At 43.1% G+C, this 19,372-nt stretch overlaps 2 protein-coding genes across 2 annotated transcripts in view; both read right to left on the bottom strand.

Moving 5' to 3' along the window:
• The window catches only part of LOC130683389 (monocarboxylate transporter 1-like), an 88,204-nt gene that overhangs the window by 36,891 nt on the left and 31,941 nt on the right, over positions 1-19,372 (bottom strand). The gene's annotated exons all lie outside the window — the stretch shown is intronic.
• Positions 6,844-18,576, bottom strand: LOC118931188 (monocarboxylate transporter 1-like). The gene is made up of 4 exons (XM_036923422.2): positions 16,058-18,576; positions 14,858-15,001; positions 11,679-12,545; positions 6,844-9,325 (listed from the first exon to the last, which is right to left on the bottom strand). Exons 1-4 carry the CDS (start codon positions 16,272-16,274, stop codon positions 9,153-9,155), a joined length of 1,401 nt encoding a protein of 466 aa, XP_036779317.2. The 5' UTR covers positions 16,275-18,576; the 3' UTR covers positions 6,844-9,152.

Raw genomic sequence — 19,372 nt, 5'->3', positions numbered from 1 at the left:
TTGGGAGTCAAAAGTTATATGCAGACTTTTGACTGCACATGTGTCAAAACTCTTAATTCCCCTGCATTGTTCAAGGGTCACATGTATATGTATGTTCTCCATGTAGGTAGAAATTAGCATTGTGATGCACATACAGACACCTTGTTTCTTCCTGCTTTATTTGTTAAATTTCTAGCTCTCTTCAAGCCTCATGTTAGAGTCCACTACTACTAGATGGCAGGCACTTACCTTCCCCATCCCACCCACAACTGGCCACGGTGTCCCCTCTCTGCTCCCAGCAACCTGTGCCCCTGGGCTGTCGTGACCCTGTTACATTGACCACTTTGCTTTATGTTGCACTTTGTGCTGCCCTAGAGTGTCCTCATTCCTTCAGGGCCGGGGACTGTCATGTCTGTTGTGTCTCCTCTGCCTGGTCCGGTGCTGGCACGTGGCCAGTGTGTAGTCATGACCTTTGTGATGCTCTGCAGAGCCCACCTTCATGCCCCACGTGCCGGGTGCCCGGAGCAGAGTGCTCTCCAGGCAGCAATGCGGCTAATCCTCGTGCGGCAGACTAGCACCCAGACCCGTTCTCCTATTTCCCGTACTTCAGAGGCAGAGTTAAAGCTGCACCTCCCAGCCTGGCTCCTGGAGCGTGGCAGACACATACTGCAATCCCATGCTTGGACCCTCGCATGGGGTTTGGCACGTGGAATGGTGCCAGGGGCTGCCTTCCTGCTGCTGTGGCAGCTCTCTTCTGGGTGGCAGGGCCCTGCAGAGGTGCATCTTTTCCTGCAGCTGTGTCTAGGGTGTGGCCCCACCCCTAATGACAGCACTCGGGGCCTCACCTCCCTGCTCCCTGGATCACAGCCACTCCAGTTATGCCGGCACTCGGGAGTGTCAGTGGTGAGCTCCAAATGCCCACCTCCCTTACTGCCCAGGTTGAGGGAGCAGGTCCCCTGGAGACTCAGTCTTACCTCCTCTCCTCCCCCATGCAGTCACCCCAACCATCCCAAAGCACCTATCCCACTGTATCAAATCCTTTTCTGCTCAAATTACCTTGATGGTTCCTATTCCCTGCACTGAACTCTGGCTGATAACTATTACTGTCCTTCTTTTATAGAAATGGGCACGGAGGCACAGTGACCTTTCCAGAACCATATAGCCAGTGAGTGGGAGAGCCCGGTTCTGAGCCCAGGTCTTTCTGACCCAGAGCCCACTACCCCATCTGGCCTCGGTGAGGATGTGTTGAGGTGTGCCAGGGGTGGGAGTTGGCTAGGCAGGCTTCCAGCCAGTGGCTGCACTGATTCCTGTGGCAGGTCCTGGGTGGGTTCCCAAGGTGTCTGCCCCTTCCTGAGAAACACAAGCAGCTCGGGATCCTGCAGACTGTCCCAGAGGCTGGGGCTGACCCAGCTGGGATGTGAGAGGCAGTGAGGCTATTGAGAGAGCAAGCTCTCTGGGGACCATGTCTGTCACCTCCCATGGTTGGAGCAGATCAGCAGCCTCTGAAGGAATATTTCGCTGATCAGTGTGCCGTCAAAAAGAGGTGGATGGTGATGGGCAGGTGTCATCAGTCTGTGGGGAGGAGGCCAGGTTGGGTGCTGTTCCCTTGGTGAGCTTACAGTGGTTTGGTCTCATCAGTGTTCAGGGTTGAACAGAGCCCGGGAGCATGATGGACATCTGATCATTCAGTCACCTGAGGCTACACACAAGGTCTCCTTGTAATGAGTGTGTACAGGACAGTATCGGCCGTCTGGCCTGGAATGTCTTTCCCGCATGCTGAGCCTTCTCTCTCCTTTTTGGCTGATAGAACTATGAGTGGGGGAGATGTGGCAAGTGCTGTGGGATGGGGGAAGAGTAAACCCAAGGAGTTGGCTGATGTTTCAGATGTCTAAATGGCACCGGTCTTTGGCTGACTCCGTCTGAGGGCGCCGAGCAAGGCAGCTTGGGGGCCAGTCCCCTCTCCCTGGAGAGACCCGTCTCGAGTCTTCATTCATTCACTCATTCTTTCACACATTCAGCGCATATTTGGGTGCTACCACCCAAATGCGATAGGACACCATTGACTGCATACCAGAGATAGAATCTCCAGATACTCAGTGTCTCTGCCTCGGGGAGCCTAATCCCAGGGTGGAACACATTGTCCTGTGTTGCCTTGTTGACTAGTCTCCCTTTCGACACATTTCGTTAGGCAGGTAATAACCATTTTCTTCCCAGTAACCTTAGATGTGTGGCCCCAGCCCCTCGTTGCCTCTTCTGTAATCGGGACCTGGAGAGCTGGGCCCAGGGAATATGGACACCCACTCCTCATTCAATACTGACTCACATTCACCCAGAAGGGAGGGAAGGAGTTGGGGGAGGGGAGTCAGGCAGTGGGAGTAGAACACAGAGGCTTCTTCATTTGTTTCTCCAAGGCTGCCCGTAAGTGCACAGGGGTGTCCTCTGTTTTCTGCCCTCATCAGACCTGGGCTTAGGAAACACTGCCCTTCATTCACTTTTGAGTTGAGTGCCTGAAGTTTGGCTTCTGGACTTTTAGGGTCCTCATCACAGTATTCTAAGTGCTGATTTTCTTTTATTGCCCCCAATGTTCAGAAAGCTTCTTATTCAGCCCTCTACTCTCCTGGCCTTGCCCAGGGTCTGATGCACAGTCTGTTAACAATGTTTGCTCAGCTAAGATAACTTGTACAATTTCAAAGGTTACTTGGTTCTACTGGGGGTCTCTACACCCCTACCTCTGATTTATTCTTGCGAACCCCAACCCAGCAATTCAAGGCCCAGCTGAGCTGTCACCTCTTCTAGGAAGCTTCCCCAGCCCTCCAGTCCAGAGGGTTGTCTCTTGGAGCTTCCATACTGCAGCTCCAGAATGCGTCCACATGCTCTTCCATGTTGCGACTTAAGCCCAAGGAGTGCAGAACCTCCTACGTATGGGACCTTGCCCTATGTATCTCTTCATCTGGCTATTGATTTCTCATCCTTTAATATCCTTTGTCATAAATTAGTAACTGTGTGAGTAAGAAAGAAAAAGTAAGAGTGGAAGGGAGGGAGGGAAAAAGGAGAAAGGAAGAAACCAACAAAGGAAGGCATGAAAGAATGAAGACAGGAAGGGACGGAGGGAAAGAATGTCTCTTTGCTCATTGTCTCAGCAAGTCCACAGTCTGGTGTGTCTGTTGATGGCGGTTCAGAAAAGCAAGACAATGTGATAAGTATTCTTTTTGATAGAGGTAATAGTAATAGTGAATACTTTGGAGTGTTTACAGTACAGCAAGGACTGTGTTAGGATTTCACGGACACTGCCTCATGGAACGCTCATAGCCACCTTCCAAGGGAGTTCTGTTACTACTCCCATTCACAGATGCGAAATCTGAGGCTGAGAGAAGTTAGGTAACTTACCTGGGGACTCAGAGCTGGGAGGGTCTGAGCTGGAAGCTAACATCAAGGTCCATTCTCTAGCCATGCGCTGTAGCCGTGAGGAGACAAAAGCGCCCCAAAAGGGTCATTAGGAAGAGTTGGGGAGTGTACCAGTCAGGGTTGTGTATAGAATGGCATCTCTAAGAAACAAGCATTCTGTTAAAGGAATTAGACCTTATGTGATTGTTGGAACTGGTGAAGAGTTTTATGGAAGTTTGTGGCCCCTTCATCTTGTGTGGACGTGGAATTGCTGTCAACCTCAAGGACAACTGGGAAGAGAAATGAGGTGCAGTGGGGAGAACAAGGAGAGCCACCCCCATAAGGACAAATCAAGGCCGTCCCTTACCACTGCCAGCCATGACGGGCCAGGTGGCCTGGAGGAGGGGGAATCTGGTGCTCTTGGGCACGGAGCTGCAAGTGCACTTGGCCCAGGACTTGGAGATATGGTGGAAGACGGAGCAGCTATGAGTTTGGCTGCTGCCCTGTGCCATGACAGCAGGATGAGCCAGCACTTAAATGACAGTGTTGCAATAGCACCTCATTTGGGCAGTACCACACAGAATTGTCTAAAACAGAGACGAGGCAAAGGATGATTACATGTACTTTCAAAGTCCTACTGAATAGGACCTAGTCCAGTGGACACACCCATAGATTATTTAATTCTCTAGGTTCTAGAATCTAAGAGAATAAACCTTTGCTGTCTATCGATTTATGTTTGTTGGGGCCCAGGCTCTGGGCTGTTGTGTGTTCACTTGTACATTTTTGCCTTGCAGGGAGATACAGATGATCTCTTGGCCAGTAAAAGATATAATGCCATCAGGAGCTCAACTGAACTAGGGCAGAGAGAGCTGAATCGGCAGGCGTTGGCGAAGCCAGTTCAAGCACCAGTCGTAAATGAAAGCACTAAGCCATTAACCACTTACAGTGACTGTATAAGCAAGAGGCCCAAGCTGCAGAAGTGCCAGTTCCCCCGGCTCCAGGTTCCCGAGGGCCAGGCAGGCCAGTGCAGGTGTGGGAATCCTCTCAGTGCTGAGGGTGCCCCAAACTAGAGGCTCCAGCATCCTGATGGATTTTGAGGTTGGGGAAGGATGAGGAAGAGGGCGAGTTGTGCTGATCATATATTTCTATGGCAACCACGTTCTAACCATCTGGTGGTTATGCGTGGACAGTGGCAGTGCTGAGGCTGGGGTGGAGTGAAGAACGAGCCCCAGGCAGGGGGGCCTTAGCAGGCCATGTCATGGATGCTGACAGGCAGTGAGAAGGCCTGACCCAAGGCTGCCACAGGGAAAGAGGCGGGGAGGGGCCAACAGGGAGCCGCTGAGGCAGAGCAACCTGTCATGTGGGTGTGTGAGGAGGAATATGTGGGGAGCGTATTGGAAAAGCTTCTGGCTCAGAAAATGACGCCCTACAGCCCAGGTCCTCCTTGGCTTACGCTTATCCTCAGCATCTGAGAAAGTGAATAATGCTTAGAATTCACCCGGGGCAACAGTCATCACTAAATGTCTCCATAGCCTCTAATGTAAAGGTGCATTCAGAATTGTGGTCAGAAAAGCACTCAGGCCCTTTCCTTTGCTTTCTTTTTTCTAAGAAAAGAAAACAAAAACAAGTGGGGGTGAGAGGGCACAGAGAGTAAAACACAGCAAGGGGGGAGATACCCCAGGGCGGGCGGCTCTTAACTGCACATGGACATGCCAGCCTGTCCCCCACGAGGCTGCTGGCAACTTCCTTTTGGGACCAACTGGTGTGAGCTCAGCAAATGCAAGTTCTCTTAGTTTTCAAAATGGCAAAGCATATATTAGGAGAGAAAATCTGCAAATGAAGAACTCACATGAGCAATTTCCAGGCCAAGGAGAAAGATTGTAAAGCAGGTTGTGAATTAGCTGGGAAGCAGGAAATCATCTTAGACTTTAAGGTGCAGAACCAGGCAAGTGTTATTTGGCTGTTATTCACCCTTCAGGGTTACCCAGGATTCAGCTCCTCTTGCTCTTGTATGTGTTCCCAGAGATGCCATCCAGCAGCACCTTCAGCTCCAGCCGCTATGAGCTGTCTGCTTTGCTTTGTGCTTTGGGGACAGTACAAGACCTGCTAGATGAAGGCCCAGCTAAGGGGTCAGTGTTGTAGGTTTGGGGGCTTTTTTTTTACTTTTTCCTTTGGAATTTTAGATTTACAGAAAAGTTAATGCAGAGCCTTCCTTGGTATTCTTCACCCAGCTTCCTCTGATATTAATCTCTTTCATAATCATGGTACATTTGTCAAAACTGAGAAGTTAACCTTGGACAATCCTACTAATTAAACTACACACCAGCTTTCCCAATAACGTCGTTTTTTGGTTCCAGGACCCAGTCCAGGATACCACAGTGCATTTAAAGGGGTCACTGCGTTAAAATAACCATACTGCCGTGGGGTTCTGCATGCATTGCATGATAAATTGTACATAAAAGGGCTTGTACATCGTGAAGAACTATGTAGATATTTCCAGCAGTTCATTTTCATTGTTGTTCTGGTTAATGATGAAACATTGACACTTCCCACCCTGTACTTCCAGGTGCAAGCAGATTCCAATTTCATTATTAAAACGACTTTAAAACAATAAGCTGTGCATTTCTACCCTTAATCCTCCCAAGTTATATTGTACGTATTATACGAGACACAGAGAAGTTAACTAACTTGCTCAGGAATGTAACTTAGACGGTTTAGACTCTCCCAAGATGCAGTTCACTGCCTTTTTATGTGCTGCCCAGCACAGAACTCATTACACAGCCTTCCCTACAAGACTAGAAGTTCTGGGTGCCAGGAACTGGGTTTTGCCCACTTTTACATCCCTTCCATCCAGCAAACAGAATCAAGCACATAGAAGATGCTCCAAAAAATACTGTTTAGATGAATGAATGAATGACGGCTGATCTCATGTCCATGGGTTGGTTCTGAAAACTGCTCTTTTCCTTACATCTTACAGGTTCACTGACTCCCCCAACTAAAGAGTAAGAACTGTGGAACACAGACAACTGTGTTTGCTCCTTAATGAGCCCTCAGTGCCTAGAAGAGTGCTTACAACTGGTACAGGGCAAGTGTCAATAACATCTGTGAATGAATGTGTGGAAAGGCTGACTTCCTCCTTTGGCCAGTATTACTCTGGCTGCTTGTGACATCACTGTACTCTCTGGACGCTGATCTGAGTAAAAGAGTGTTCCAGAACAACCACAACACTGACGTGGGTAAGAGCTGAATGCTCTGGCTTTCAGAGTTAAGTATTCACCTGACTCTGAGTGATGATCAGGACCACAGGAACACTGTCCCCAGGAAGGAGGCTCCAGCAGTGGGCAGCCCACGGACTCTCCACAGGACCCAACTGCTGTCCTCTACCAGCAAAATCATGACCTGTGGCTACGTGTGCTCGGTGCTCGAGTCCCCTGTCACACTCACCTCCCTCTCACAGAAAGCATCTCTTTAAGCATAAACAAACAGACACCTGCTTATAATGATCATTAGCTTTATTTTCTTACAAGAAAAGTTCCTCTTGTCAGAACTCTGCTATTTCAAACCTACTCATTTTTCCTCTGTTATTAGTGAAAAGGTAACAATCATATTCACATTAAGGAAAACAAATACAGGAAAAAAAAGTCACCATCCAAACACAAGTATGCTTGGAATTTTGTTTGTATTTCCTTCCCCTTTTTTCCATGAGAGTATGTTATATCCTGTTCTGATCTAACTAGTTTGTGTTTTGTTTTCACTTCACATTGTATCATGCCTATAACAAGGAACCTTCCATGCTATTGGACCTCACAACCATCTATTTAAATAGACTGCCAGACGATTTAAGGATTCTCAAATACATTGTTCACATCACTGTTAGATATGCCAGGAAGAGTCACCGAAAAAGTTTGAAAGACAAAAATTGAAAAGTAGTCAAATTATTTTTAAAACTCTGTTAAATGTCAGGATTAAAAGATAAATCTTCACTAAATATACAAAGAAGACCAAGCCCATGAAAAAATGGCCAACATCATTTGGCATCAGGGACATGTCAATTAAAATTGACACCTACTAGAATGGCAAAGTTAAAAAGACAATGCCAAGTGCTAACAATGAGACAGAATAGCCAGAATTCTCATACATTGCTAGCTGGATTACAAAATGGTATAGCCACTTAGAAAGTAGTTTGATAGTTTCTTACAACGTGAAGCATACACCTGCCATGTGGCCTCACAATCCCAGTCACAGGCATTTACTCAGGAGAAATGAAAGTGTATTTCTACATACATAGAACTCTGTGTGAACGTTTGTAGCAGCTTTATTCATAATAGCCTCAATATGGAAATGACCTAAATGTCCATCAACTCGTGATGGATATACAGATTATGATACATCCACAAAAAGAAATTCTACTCAGCCATAAAAAACAATGAACTTCATATAAATGCAACATGGATGAATCCTAAGGCATTATGGTCTGTGAAGGAGCCCATACACAGAAAGCTCTTCCGAACTATTACTTGCACTACTTCTGAGGCCACATCTTTTCCACACCAACAACGACTTCTTCAACTCTCTAGACACCAACTGGGTGTCCTACAGTTCAATTAAATTCTGACACTAAGTGTCCAGCATGGCAGATTCCACAGGGTGAAGGCTCAGTCCCACAAGACATTCCTCCAGATTCCAGTCACAAGTCCCACATTACCACCTGTATTTCTGACCTCGGGTTCAATAATCTGCTGGAATGGATCACAAATCTCAGGGAAACACTTTGCTTACATTTCCTGATTTATTATAAAAGGTACAACTCACAACAGCCAAAGGAAAGAGATTCTTGGGATGCATAGGGCAAGGTATGGTGGGGAGTGACAAGAAGCTTCCGTGCCCTCTCTGAGCACAGTACCCTCCTGGCATGCCTCAATGTATTCCTCAACCGGGGAGCTCTCTGAACCTGGCCATTTAGGGTTTTGCTTATGGAGCTTTCATTACACGCGCATGATTTTTTAAATCATTGGATGTTGTAGCTCCTCCCCTCTGCCCTGAGGTCAGGAGGTGGGGCTGGAAGTTCTAGCCCCAGATCATGCCTTGGTCTTTCTGGAGACCAGTCCCATCCTGAAGTCACCTTGGGGGTGCTGGCCACCCATCATCTGATTAGCAGACCAAAGACACTCATCACTTCAGAGAATCCAAGGGTTTCAAAAATGTGTACCAGGAACCTGAGATGAAGACGAAATATATATTTCTTATTTCGCCAGGTACATACTATGTGATTGCATTTATTACATTCTGGAAAAGACAAAACTATAGGGGACAGAAATCAGAACAGTGGCTCCCAGGAGCTGTAGGGAAGGGAAGGGGAGTAACTGCAAAGGGCAGGAGGGAATTATTTTCTGCTTGAAATGTTCAGTCCTGGAGTTATCTGACTAAATACCTTGCCAAAGCTCATGAAACTTTATTCTTTTTCTACTGCAAGTAAAGTATACTTTAATAAAATGACCTTAAATAGAAGATATTTCCTTCTGTCATCTTGGTACGTCTCCTGCCCCCAAAACGATGTGACAATTATCATGACTACAGTAATGTAATAAAAATTCTATCAACAAACACCTGGTATGACTTCCACACAAATGCCCACTGTCCGTAGTAAGTACCACTAGGAAAACATGGTTCTGTAGAATTTTTCAGATCTCTTTGGTTCAGAGCTCCTCTGTTTATCCACGATTTCAGACTGGATGCTTCTCCTCCTTGGGGCCTCCTTCTGGGTCTTTCCTCTCTGCAGATTCTGCTGCTTACATAACATCTTTACTTTCCTTTTTCTGCTCCTTCTCTGCTTCCTGTTCTTTTGCCACAAGTCGATAATAGATGCCCATGCTGATGGAGAGATAGATACCCGCAACAATAAGGATTATGCCACAGGCCCAGTACGTGTATTTGTAGTCTCCATATACATCGTTGAGACGACCTAAACATGTGCCAAACAAATAAGTTCCATGGGTAGAAGTAAACAAGGTTACCCTTTCCCAAATACAACTTAAGGACGCCCTCTAAAGCCGTCAACCCAGTCCTCACAGAGCCCCCAAAGGACAAAGACGTCTGAAAAGGAGCTGCTAAAAATGATCTGATCCTTTGTGTATGATGTCACACCTGATTCTGAATGGCTTTGCATGTTACTCTGAGCAATGTGAAAATAATTCTAAATCTTGGCAAATTTGAAATGGGAGAGGTCTGGAGATCATCTAGAACCTGTTTTCTCGGTACACGATGGAAAATGTGTTGTTTGATGAGGTTTAGGAGTCCTGCCCAAGGCACAGACCCATTCCAGTGTCTCTGGCCAATGCTCTTTCTCTGACATGAGCACTTCCCAAAGAGCCTTCCTGTGAGCACTTGAACTATGCTAAAACATTACCCCCACTGCCTTTCACCATTCTGAGGGCTTAATCCTCACAACAGGCAGATTCTACCAGCATTCCCACTGTATAACATAAAAATTCTGAAGTACAGAAACCTTAAGTAACATGCCCAAGGTCACAAAGCTAGTAAGTGAGATAGCTGGGCTTTAAACCTTGGAAGTCTGACTCCAAAGCCTGCACCCTAACCAGTGTGGTACTGGATACCCCCCTCATGTTTACAAAGTCAAATAAATATGGGAAACGGCATGCCGTATTCTCTATAAAGGCTTTACAAGGTCTGGCAGAAGAAACTTACTTAACTTAGTGTTTCCAAATCTCTTTTGGCCATGAAATCCTTGTTAGAGTAAAATGTATTAGCATCTCATCAAAATAGTATCTCAAGGAATAAACACTGAAAACCCTATACCTGTGAAGAACTTAATACAACCAATTCACATATGACTCCATCTGCTTTTCTAACTCAGGGCAACACTTGCTCAGCAGTATTTATTGAGCCTCTACACACGAGCCAGGCACTGGGTCTGCCAGGCCCTGAGGATAAGGGTAAGCAAAGGACAGAACATCCACAGCTCAGTGGGGGAGAAATGCTAATCAAATAGCTACACGGACCGGACCGTGACAAGGGCTCCAAGGAGGGATGGACGCAGAGAACAGGATTCGCACCAGCAAGAAGGGTCAGGAAGGTGTCTCCTAAAGCGTAAACTAAGCTGGCTGGACTTCCAGGAGGAAAGGTGTTATCTAGGAGAAAGGGGATGGGAAAGGGTCCAGGTGGAGGACAGCATGAGAAAACAGAGGTGGTGGGTAGGAAGCATAGGGTGCAAGGTGAGGGGACGAAGGAACAGGGCTGCTGGAACAGAGAGTGAAAGGCGAGAGACAGGCCATGGGGCTGGGAGACGGATGTGCCAGGCCACGTGGGCCTTGTAGCCCATGCTAGCCTAGCCATGCTAGGGAATTTGATCTTCACCAGAAGAGTGGAAGCAACTGGAGAGTTCTAAAGGACTGAAGAATGGCTAGAGTGGATAATCAGTTGACCATTAGGCTGCTACTGGAGCAGCCCATTTGGGAAACAGGAGCTGTGAATAAGGGTGGTGGTGTGATGGAGAAAATGGGCAGTTTAGAATGAGATTTAGGAGGCGAAAACTGAGAGATTTGGAAGCCTGCTGAGTGTAGGGAAGAAAGGGTGAAGCGGTTTGGAAAACTCAGTAGTGGATCTTCTCCTTCCTTCCTTTACAGTGCATAACCTCAGAAGCATGCAGCATATCCAGAGGAAGTCCAAATTACTAATGCATTTTCTGTTAATAATCTTAAAATATAAACAATTTGGTATTCTTAGAAAATAATCATCAAGCTTTATGGTTACTAGCTGTGTGATATTGGGCCAGTTATTTTCCTCTAGAAGCTTCTGTCTTCACTTATAAAGTGGGGAAAATAACAATCCTCCTTCATAAGCTTATGAGATATAACAGGATACATAAAATGATTGAGAAAGACTCTGGAACACTGTGGGCCCTCACCTGGTAGCTGTTTTTACTATTTTAAATATTACCACTGAGATGAGTTCCACAATTAAAATGAAATCACCAACCATATTTTAAAGGTGGACTGTGTGTTATATATTTCTCTACAATAAACATGTTAGTTTTATGATCAGGAAAAAATATTTTAATAAGTTTGTAATAGTTTTTGATTCTCTTTTCAGCATGATGGTGCAATTTTACTTGACTCTGTAAGTATATGAGCAATTATGATGTGCCAAGCATTGCGCCAGCACCGAGGGCACAAAAATGAGAAACATTTGCTCTCTGCTCCCAAGCAGCTCACTAATCCCTGCTTTCTACCACCTTCCTAAACTTCTGTGTCTGTTTTATGTTAACAGAACCAGGCAGATAGGGTGACATACTATACCTAAGAGGGGTGGCCCCAGAAGGATAGGACAGCATTCCACAATGGTCACCAGTCCCACAGCGCTGGAGAACCTCTGGGGTCCAACGAGGTCCATCAGTGTTTCAAACAGTACAGAGCTAAACCACCCAAATGCAAATCCAAGGCATCCCGCATAGACACAGAACCCAACATAGCTGGAGGACAAAGGTGCTAGCAGATGACACACTCCATTTGCAATAATAGAAGCAGCAAAAAAATACTGCACTCGAGGTCTTACCCACTTTGTGTTGGCTACAAGTCCCATAGAAGGTCTGGCTACCATGTCAACAAAAGCCAGAATGGAAAGAAGGAAGGCAGCCTTCTCACTGGAGTGATGCTGACTTTTGGCATAACTACTAAGAAAGATTAAAGGTGTAGCCAGCCCAAAAGCCATTACCACATTCCCAGAGACATATAGTACAAAGCCTCTGTGGGTGAACAGGGATAAGTCCAGAAATTTGTTAACTTCTTGAAAAATTGATTGTTTCTCTTGTTTGGGGTTTATGCCATTACATTCTGTATTTGCATCACCTGCCCCTTTTTTTGCATTAGATTTTCCAGCTTCCTGATGGGATTCTTTAGACCTATTCTTCCCTACTTTGATTGGCTTGGGCCCTAATGGTCGCATTAGGGCTCCAGCCACACAGCAGTTTAGTAAGATGCTCCCAAGGATTTGGAAGCTTCCTCTCCAGCCAAAGATACCATAGAGAGCCTGATTGAGGGGGGCCAGGGTAGACAGAAACACAGGGCTGCCTGCCATGGCCAGTCCGATTGCCAATGGTCGCTTCTTGTAGAAATATTTGCCAATCATGGTCAGAGCAGGATTCAAGTTGAAGGCAAGCCCAAGACCTAGGGACAAAAGGAAAAAGGAATCCCATAGTCTAATAAGTGTCAGAAATATATTTGAAATTAATTAACTAGGCAAAGAAACTGAATGGAAAGAGCTCAAAATCATCATTATGAGAGGCTAGTATAACTAGTTGATCATTGACTGGACTATTATCAAATAAATACAAACATAAAGTCTCTTAGTGCAGCAAATGCTAAATTTATAACATAACATTGAAACAATTCTTTTTGTTTAAGTTACAAAAAGATTAATAAATGTAGGATCATTTGTTTAATTTCATAATTTTAACTTTTGAGGAACAGGGAATGGAAAACAAAAGGAAAGGATAACACTTATAAATTCAGAAAGCAAGATGAGTGGAGGGGCAGAGGAAGGGAAAGGGAGGGAAGGGAAGGGAAGGGGAAGAGAAAATATTTTTGAACAGTAAAACACAGCACTGTCAATATTAATACTACTGTCATACATCCATTAATATAATGCAATTTCTGTGAAAATATCAATGAATTTTATTTTTCAGATGAGGTAAGACTTTAGAACACACCCAGAGAACAAATGCTAAAAAATGTTTGAAAAGTATAAGCACTAGGTGAGACCAACATGGATATATAAATATATTGTATAGCTACAGTAATTAGAACAGTGTGGCACTTATTCAAAAATACAAAAACTGATCAATGAAAGTGGACAGAAAACTCAGAAATCAAAAGATACACTTAACAAGGGACAAATGGATTTTTCAATCAATGGGGCTGAGACAATTATCCTAATAACCTCCTAGGTGGTCTCCCATTCTTGCTTCCCTACTAGGTTAACCAGATTAGAATGCTCCCCCCATTCAATCTCTCTAACCACTGCCCACCCACAGATTTTCACTCTGGGTTAGAAAGCTCTGTGCTTTGGTCCTTACCTACCTCCCTGCCTTCGTCTCAGTCTGTCCTCACATGTGCTCAGTACAACCGTGCCTCTAGATTTTAACAGAACTGGCTCCTGGTTATCCCTCAGATCTCAACTCAAAGTCACCACCTCTGAGAGGCCTCCCCTTTAGAGGCCATTTCAAACCTTCTCTACCAAAATTCTCTGTTTAAGTCTTTGAAAAGTACTTATTACTACCTGATACTTTTCTTACTTACTCACTTACTTACTAGTCTGTTGATTTTCTCCTTCCCTCCACTAACGGGAAGGCATCTTGCCTGTCATATTGACTATCCTCCCAGAGCTTAGAACAGTGCCTGGCATATAATAAGGAGTCAATGAATACTTGTTGAATGAATTAGCAAATGGAATAATGAACAGGCTAAATCATCATATGTGAACAAACAAAGCTTTATCGCTTTTGTGTTATTCAAATATTCTGGATGGATTAAAATATTTAAATTTTTAAAAATTTAACTAACTTGGTGAAAGCATAGGTCCAAAAATACCTGTTATTGGCATTATCTCAAATCCTGCAGGTGGGGCTGTAAATTATTATAACTTTTTTAAAGGAAGTATTTGACCACTCATACCAAAACTCTTTACCCCAGTAATTCCACATTTACAAATTTATCCTAAGGAAATTACCATTTTCACAAAGATGTATAGACACAGTATTATATGAACACTGTTTATTAATGGTGAAAACTACAAACCACATACATGTCCTTCAATCAGAGAAGGGTGAAATAAGCTACAGTATATCTATCCAATGGAAAAGTAATAATTGTTCAAGTATATTTACTTAGATGGGGGGAACTATGCATATGATGCATTATTAAGTGATAAAAACTGGCTACAAACATTATACATAATCTCATCCCTTTTTGTTCAAAAAAACTATCTGTGTGTAGAAAAATGTATGAGTAGATATAATGAAAATATTAAAAGTGATTTTCTCTGACCTGTAGAGCTATTGGTGATCTACATTCTTTATACTCAGTAGTGTCAGTAGAAAGGGCAGGGAGGTGTTATGTGTGCCCTCAATTCCTTGAAAATGTATTTGGCTTCTCTACCAGAAAATTCCTGCTTTGAAGCTGACATTCTCTCTTTAATTTGAGCCAATTTCTTTTATTTCCTTAGGACGAAATAAATAAATAAGAAAACTCTCTTTTAATTTATTCATTCAATAAAAATAATCATCCCAAAGTGCCAGAACTTTCTTTAAAGACATGTGCCTTTTTGGTACTACTAAATTAACATATCTGCAGCTCTTAAAAATAGTGATCTGGTAATTCTTCTAACAAAGAACTTCCATTTCTCAAAAACATGGGAAGGTGAATGCTAGAAACAGTCCACAAAAAAACTAATGGTTGAAAACACATCAGTAGCAACTCACCTCCAATGAATCCAACACACAAGTAAAGTTCCTGCACACTGTTACAGAAGGAGGCTGCAATCATGCCACAGCCCGACAGGCAGCCGCCAACAATCATGACTGGACGACTGCCGTATTTATTCACCAGGATACTGCTGATAAGACCTAGGAGAGAACAAGCAACTTAATGTAGAGGAGAAGCCCACCCCTCACATCCACATCTGTGCCAGGTCTTAACTGACATGAAAGGATGTCAAGACATAAATACCCCATCCCACTAAATAAATATATAAAACAGAAGACAGCAATACAGAATATCACTGTATTCATTTCAGAGTCACAGGTTTACGTAATGGGAAAGACACAGCATTGATTGTACATCTTCTACATTTTTCTAGGTATACCTAGAATTCACTGGATAGATTTTAACTAAAGTATGAAACTCTTAATCTCTTTTAAAGTAGAATAGGTTACAAATACTCTGATTATAAGTGTTTATAGGATTCTTCATGTATCTAGGGTATTATAAATGTATATGTAACTAGTGTGCCTGTTTTTAATTTTTTAGATGGTCATCTGGAACAAACACACATGAATTAGATGTGTGACTAAGTCTGATCAAACTTCTGACTTTGGAACATATTTACAAACTACCTGAAATGTAATTTGTTTCTCAAAGAGAACAACAACAAAACTGAAACAGAACTATAAAACAAATTGAATGCCTACCATCACCATTTTTCTTCAGCATTATACTGGAGGTCCAAGTCAGTGCAGTAAGACAGGGGGAAAGAAGATGTAGGGAGAGGAAGAAACCAAACTATCAGTAATTGCAGAAGATATGTTTGTCTGTCTAAAAATTTTGAAAAAAATCTACCATCAACTATTGAAAATAACAGAATTTAGCAAGGCTACAGGATATATGATAAACATAAAAATATAATTGGCTCTCATATATACCAGCAACCAACACAAACTATGTTTAATGAAGTTATCCTTTAGAATCACATCTGTTTTATAATATTTGAACTGACTGAACAAAAACACAGTTACTATATAGCCTTTATTGTTAAAGGGAATAGAAGATATGATTCTAACTACATAGCTTCAAGATGTACCTTTCAAAGATCTCATTATAAAGACCTCAAGAACAAAGTACTCAATGCAGAGCTTTCGTCTGCCTATTGAAAGCTAAAAGAATAGGCCTTCATGGATGCTTACCTCCAGCGTACATGACAGCAAACATGATGGACGACAGCCATGACACTTCGCTGGTGCTGGCATTAAATATTACTTCAATATCTTTGTAAAATACAGAAATAGATTTGCCAAAAGCACAAGAGAAGCCGATGGAAATGAAAGCTCCAACGAGTACCGCCCACCCCCAGCCTCCATCTGGGGGTGTGTGTTCAACTGGACCTTCACTTGATGGTGACATTGTAAGTAAAGATGAATTCCCAAATGCAGTTCAAATACAAAATCTAAAGGTTATGAAATTAAAATAGTACATATCAAGTAGGTCAATAACAAAGCACTCCATTAATTACATTCATGTTTTAAATAACTGAAACACTTTTTGATGTTATTTGTTCTCTATGAACATAGTAGAAAATGTCCGAATCACAGTTTTTCCCAAAATTTTTATAGGCTTAAAGTTAAAAATTCACCATTACTTGAACAAAACTCCTTTTCAATAACTGTACTACCATTTCTTCATAGTTATAAATGTACATGTTTTAATAATAGATATCAGTAATTTTCCATATTACCTATGATAACCAAATAATTCATTTGGCTTATCTGCATGCAAAACTCATATGTACACTATAAAAGATTCACAATTTAATATTTCCTTTACAATTTTTCTACTTTCCCAAAAATGTATTTTCTAATACTTACTCACTTTCTATGTTCTCCAGAATTTATAGGCTGATTAAAAGTGTTGGGAAGAGAATACAAGAGTGGGACTAAAGATGGCAGCATGAGAGGCAAGACAGAGACCTCCTCCGAAAATCACATATAAAAAGAAAATATAGTTAATACAACAAATCTTAAAAGAGTGACAGGAAAGAAGGCTGCGCCAGACTGCATACACCTGGAGAAAAGAAAAGACCTCACAGAACAGGGCAACATATAAAAGCCGTGATCTGGAGGGACCCAAGCTCTTCCCCAACCCCAGCTCCCTGGCAAGAGGAAGAGAAATGGAGCAGGGAGGGGGTGGAAACCTAGGAATACAGAACACCCAGCCCTGGAGATCTGCTCTGGGAGCATGAACATACATTGCATAGTGCTCTGGAGGTTTGTGGGGTTGGAAAACTAAGACAGGTGGAATATTTGGGGAGACTGAGATTCCAGCCGCTTGTGGAAAACAGGGATCCATATCCGGCTGCTCTAGGACAAAAGAACAGCGAGCAGTCTGAGAGACTTCCGAACAGCAAGAGGGCTGCTAAAGGGGCAAGGATTGAACAGAGCTTGCTGCTCAGGAGAAAGGATAGGTAGATAAAATTCTCCAGGTCCACCCTGTCCAGCAGGTTGGGAACTTTCTGGAGTTTCAGGCACTCCATCCCCCTGGCTGGCAACGCAGCTCTGAGACCCCCACTGTGATATGCAGCCTTCTGCGCCTTCCGCCCAGACTGTCGGCACCAGCTCCCAAACCAGCAGTCCCTGCCCTGGTATCAGGGCAGCCAGAGGCGGGGGCCTGCCTACAGCAGGTACTAACCCAAAGCACAGAGGCTTACACCTGTGTGCTCGACCAACTGGTTCAGACAGTGGAGACAGGCATAGTATCTGGGAAACAGGAAACAGCTCTTTCCTCCTCCCGGGCACCAGCACCTCTCCCCCACAACCCCCAACATCACTCCAGGGGCTGAGCAGCTCCAGACAGTAGAGCTTCTGGACACTAGAGGGCACCACATACAAATATGAAACATCAAAGGAACCTGGTTCAAACCAAAATCCCACAAACACCAGAAAGAAGACCAGGTGAAACTGAACCTCATCAATCTTCCTGAAAGAGACTTCAAAATAAAAATCATAAACATGCCCATGGAGGTAGAGAAAAATATTTAAGAACTCAGGGACAAATTGAGGATGGAGATTTGATCACTAAAAAATTCAGTATTTGAAATGAAAAATACAATGGAGGGATTTAAAAGCAGATTAGATATAATAGAAGAGACAGCAAATGGAATAGAAATTAGAGAAGGGGACTACAAAGAAGCTGAGGCACAGAGAGAAAAAAGGATCTCTAGGAATGAAAGAATATTGAGAGAACTGTGCGACCAATCCAAATGGAACAATATTTACATTATAGGGGTACCAGAAAAAGAAGAGAGAGAAAAAGGGATAGGAAGTGATTTTGAGGAGGTAATTGCTGAAAATTTTCCTAATCTGGGGAAGGAGACAGTCTCTCGGGCCATGGAGGTGTACAGATCTCCCAACACAAGGGACCCAAGGAAGACAACAGCAAGACATATAGTAATTAAAATGGCAAAGATCAATGACAATGACAGACTTTTAAAAGCATCCAGAGAGAGAAAAAAGATCACATACAAAGGAAACCCCATCAGGCTATCATAAGACTTCTCAACAGAAACCTTACAGGCCAGAAGAGAATGGCATGATATATTCAATGTAATGAAACAGAAGGGCCTCGAACCAAGAATACTGTATCCAGCAAGATTATCATTTAAATTTGAAGGAGGTATCAAACAATTTCCAGATAAACAAAAGCTGAGAGAATTTACCTCCTACAAACTGTCTCTACAGTGCATTTTGGAGGGACTGCTATAGATGGAATTGTTCCCAAGGCTAAATAACTATCACCAGAGGAAATACAACCACAGAAAAGTGAGTAAAACAATTAATTTTTAAGCAGATGCAAAATAAAGCAATTACCCCCAAAGTCAATAAAGGGATAGACAAAGAGTACAGAATTTGATACTTAATATATAAATAATGGAGGAGGAAGAAAAAGGAGGGAAAATAAATAAACTTTAGATTGTGTTTGTAATAGCATAATAAGTGAGTTAAGTTAGACTGTTAGATAGCAAGGGAATTACCCTTGAACCTTTGGTAACCATGAATTTAAAGCCTGTAATGGCAATAAGGACATACCTATCAATAATCACCCTAAATGTAAATGGCATGAAAGCACCAATCAAAAGACATAGAGTAACTGAATGGATAAAAAACACATTCTGTCTATATGCTGCCTACAAGAGACTCATTTTAAACCCAAAGATATACACAGACTAAAAGTGAAGGAATGGAAAAAGACATACCATGCAACTAATAGGGGGAAAAAAGCAGGTGTTGCAGTACTTGTATCAGTCAAAATAGACTTCAAAACAAAGAAGGTAACAAGAGACAAAGAAAGACATTACATAATGTTAAAGGGGTCAATCCAACAAGATGATATAACCATTATAAGTATTTATGTGCCCAACATAGGAGCACCTGCATATGTGAAACAAATACTAACAGAATTAAAGGGGGAAACAGAATGCAATGCATTCATTTTAGGCGACTTCAACA

The sequence above is a fragment of the Manis pentadactyla genome, chromosome 4, assembly GCF_030020395.1.
Source record: "Manis pentadactyla isolate mManPen7 chromosome 4, mManPen7.hap1, whole genome shotgun sequence".
Taxonomy (NCBI): Eukaryota; Metazoa; Chordata; class Mammalia; order Pholidota; family Manidae; genus Manis; species Manis pentadactyla.
Note: the sequence above shows the minus strand (reverse complement) of the source record. Positions and strands in the feature narration are given on the sequence as shown.

Bases quoted from the DNA above. Each gene is read 5' to 3' on its own strand.
- LOC118931188 (XM_036923422.2), bottom strand. From the start codon at position 16,274: ATGTCACCATCAAGTGAAGGTCCAGTTGAACACACACCCCCAGATGGA. The intron at 15,002-16,057 runs GTAAGCATCCAT...GTTCTCTCCTAG, and splicing joins TGCTGTCATGTACGCTGGAG to GTCTTATCAGCAGTATCCTG. The intron at 9,326-11,678 runs GTATAGTATGTC...GCACATGTTTAG, and splicing joins TCTGGGGCCACCCCTCTTAG to GTCGTCTCAACGATGTATAT.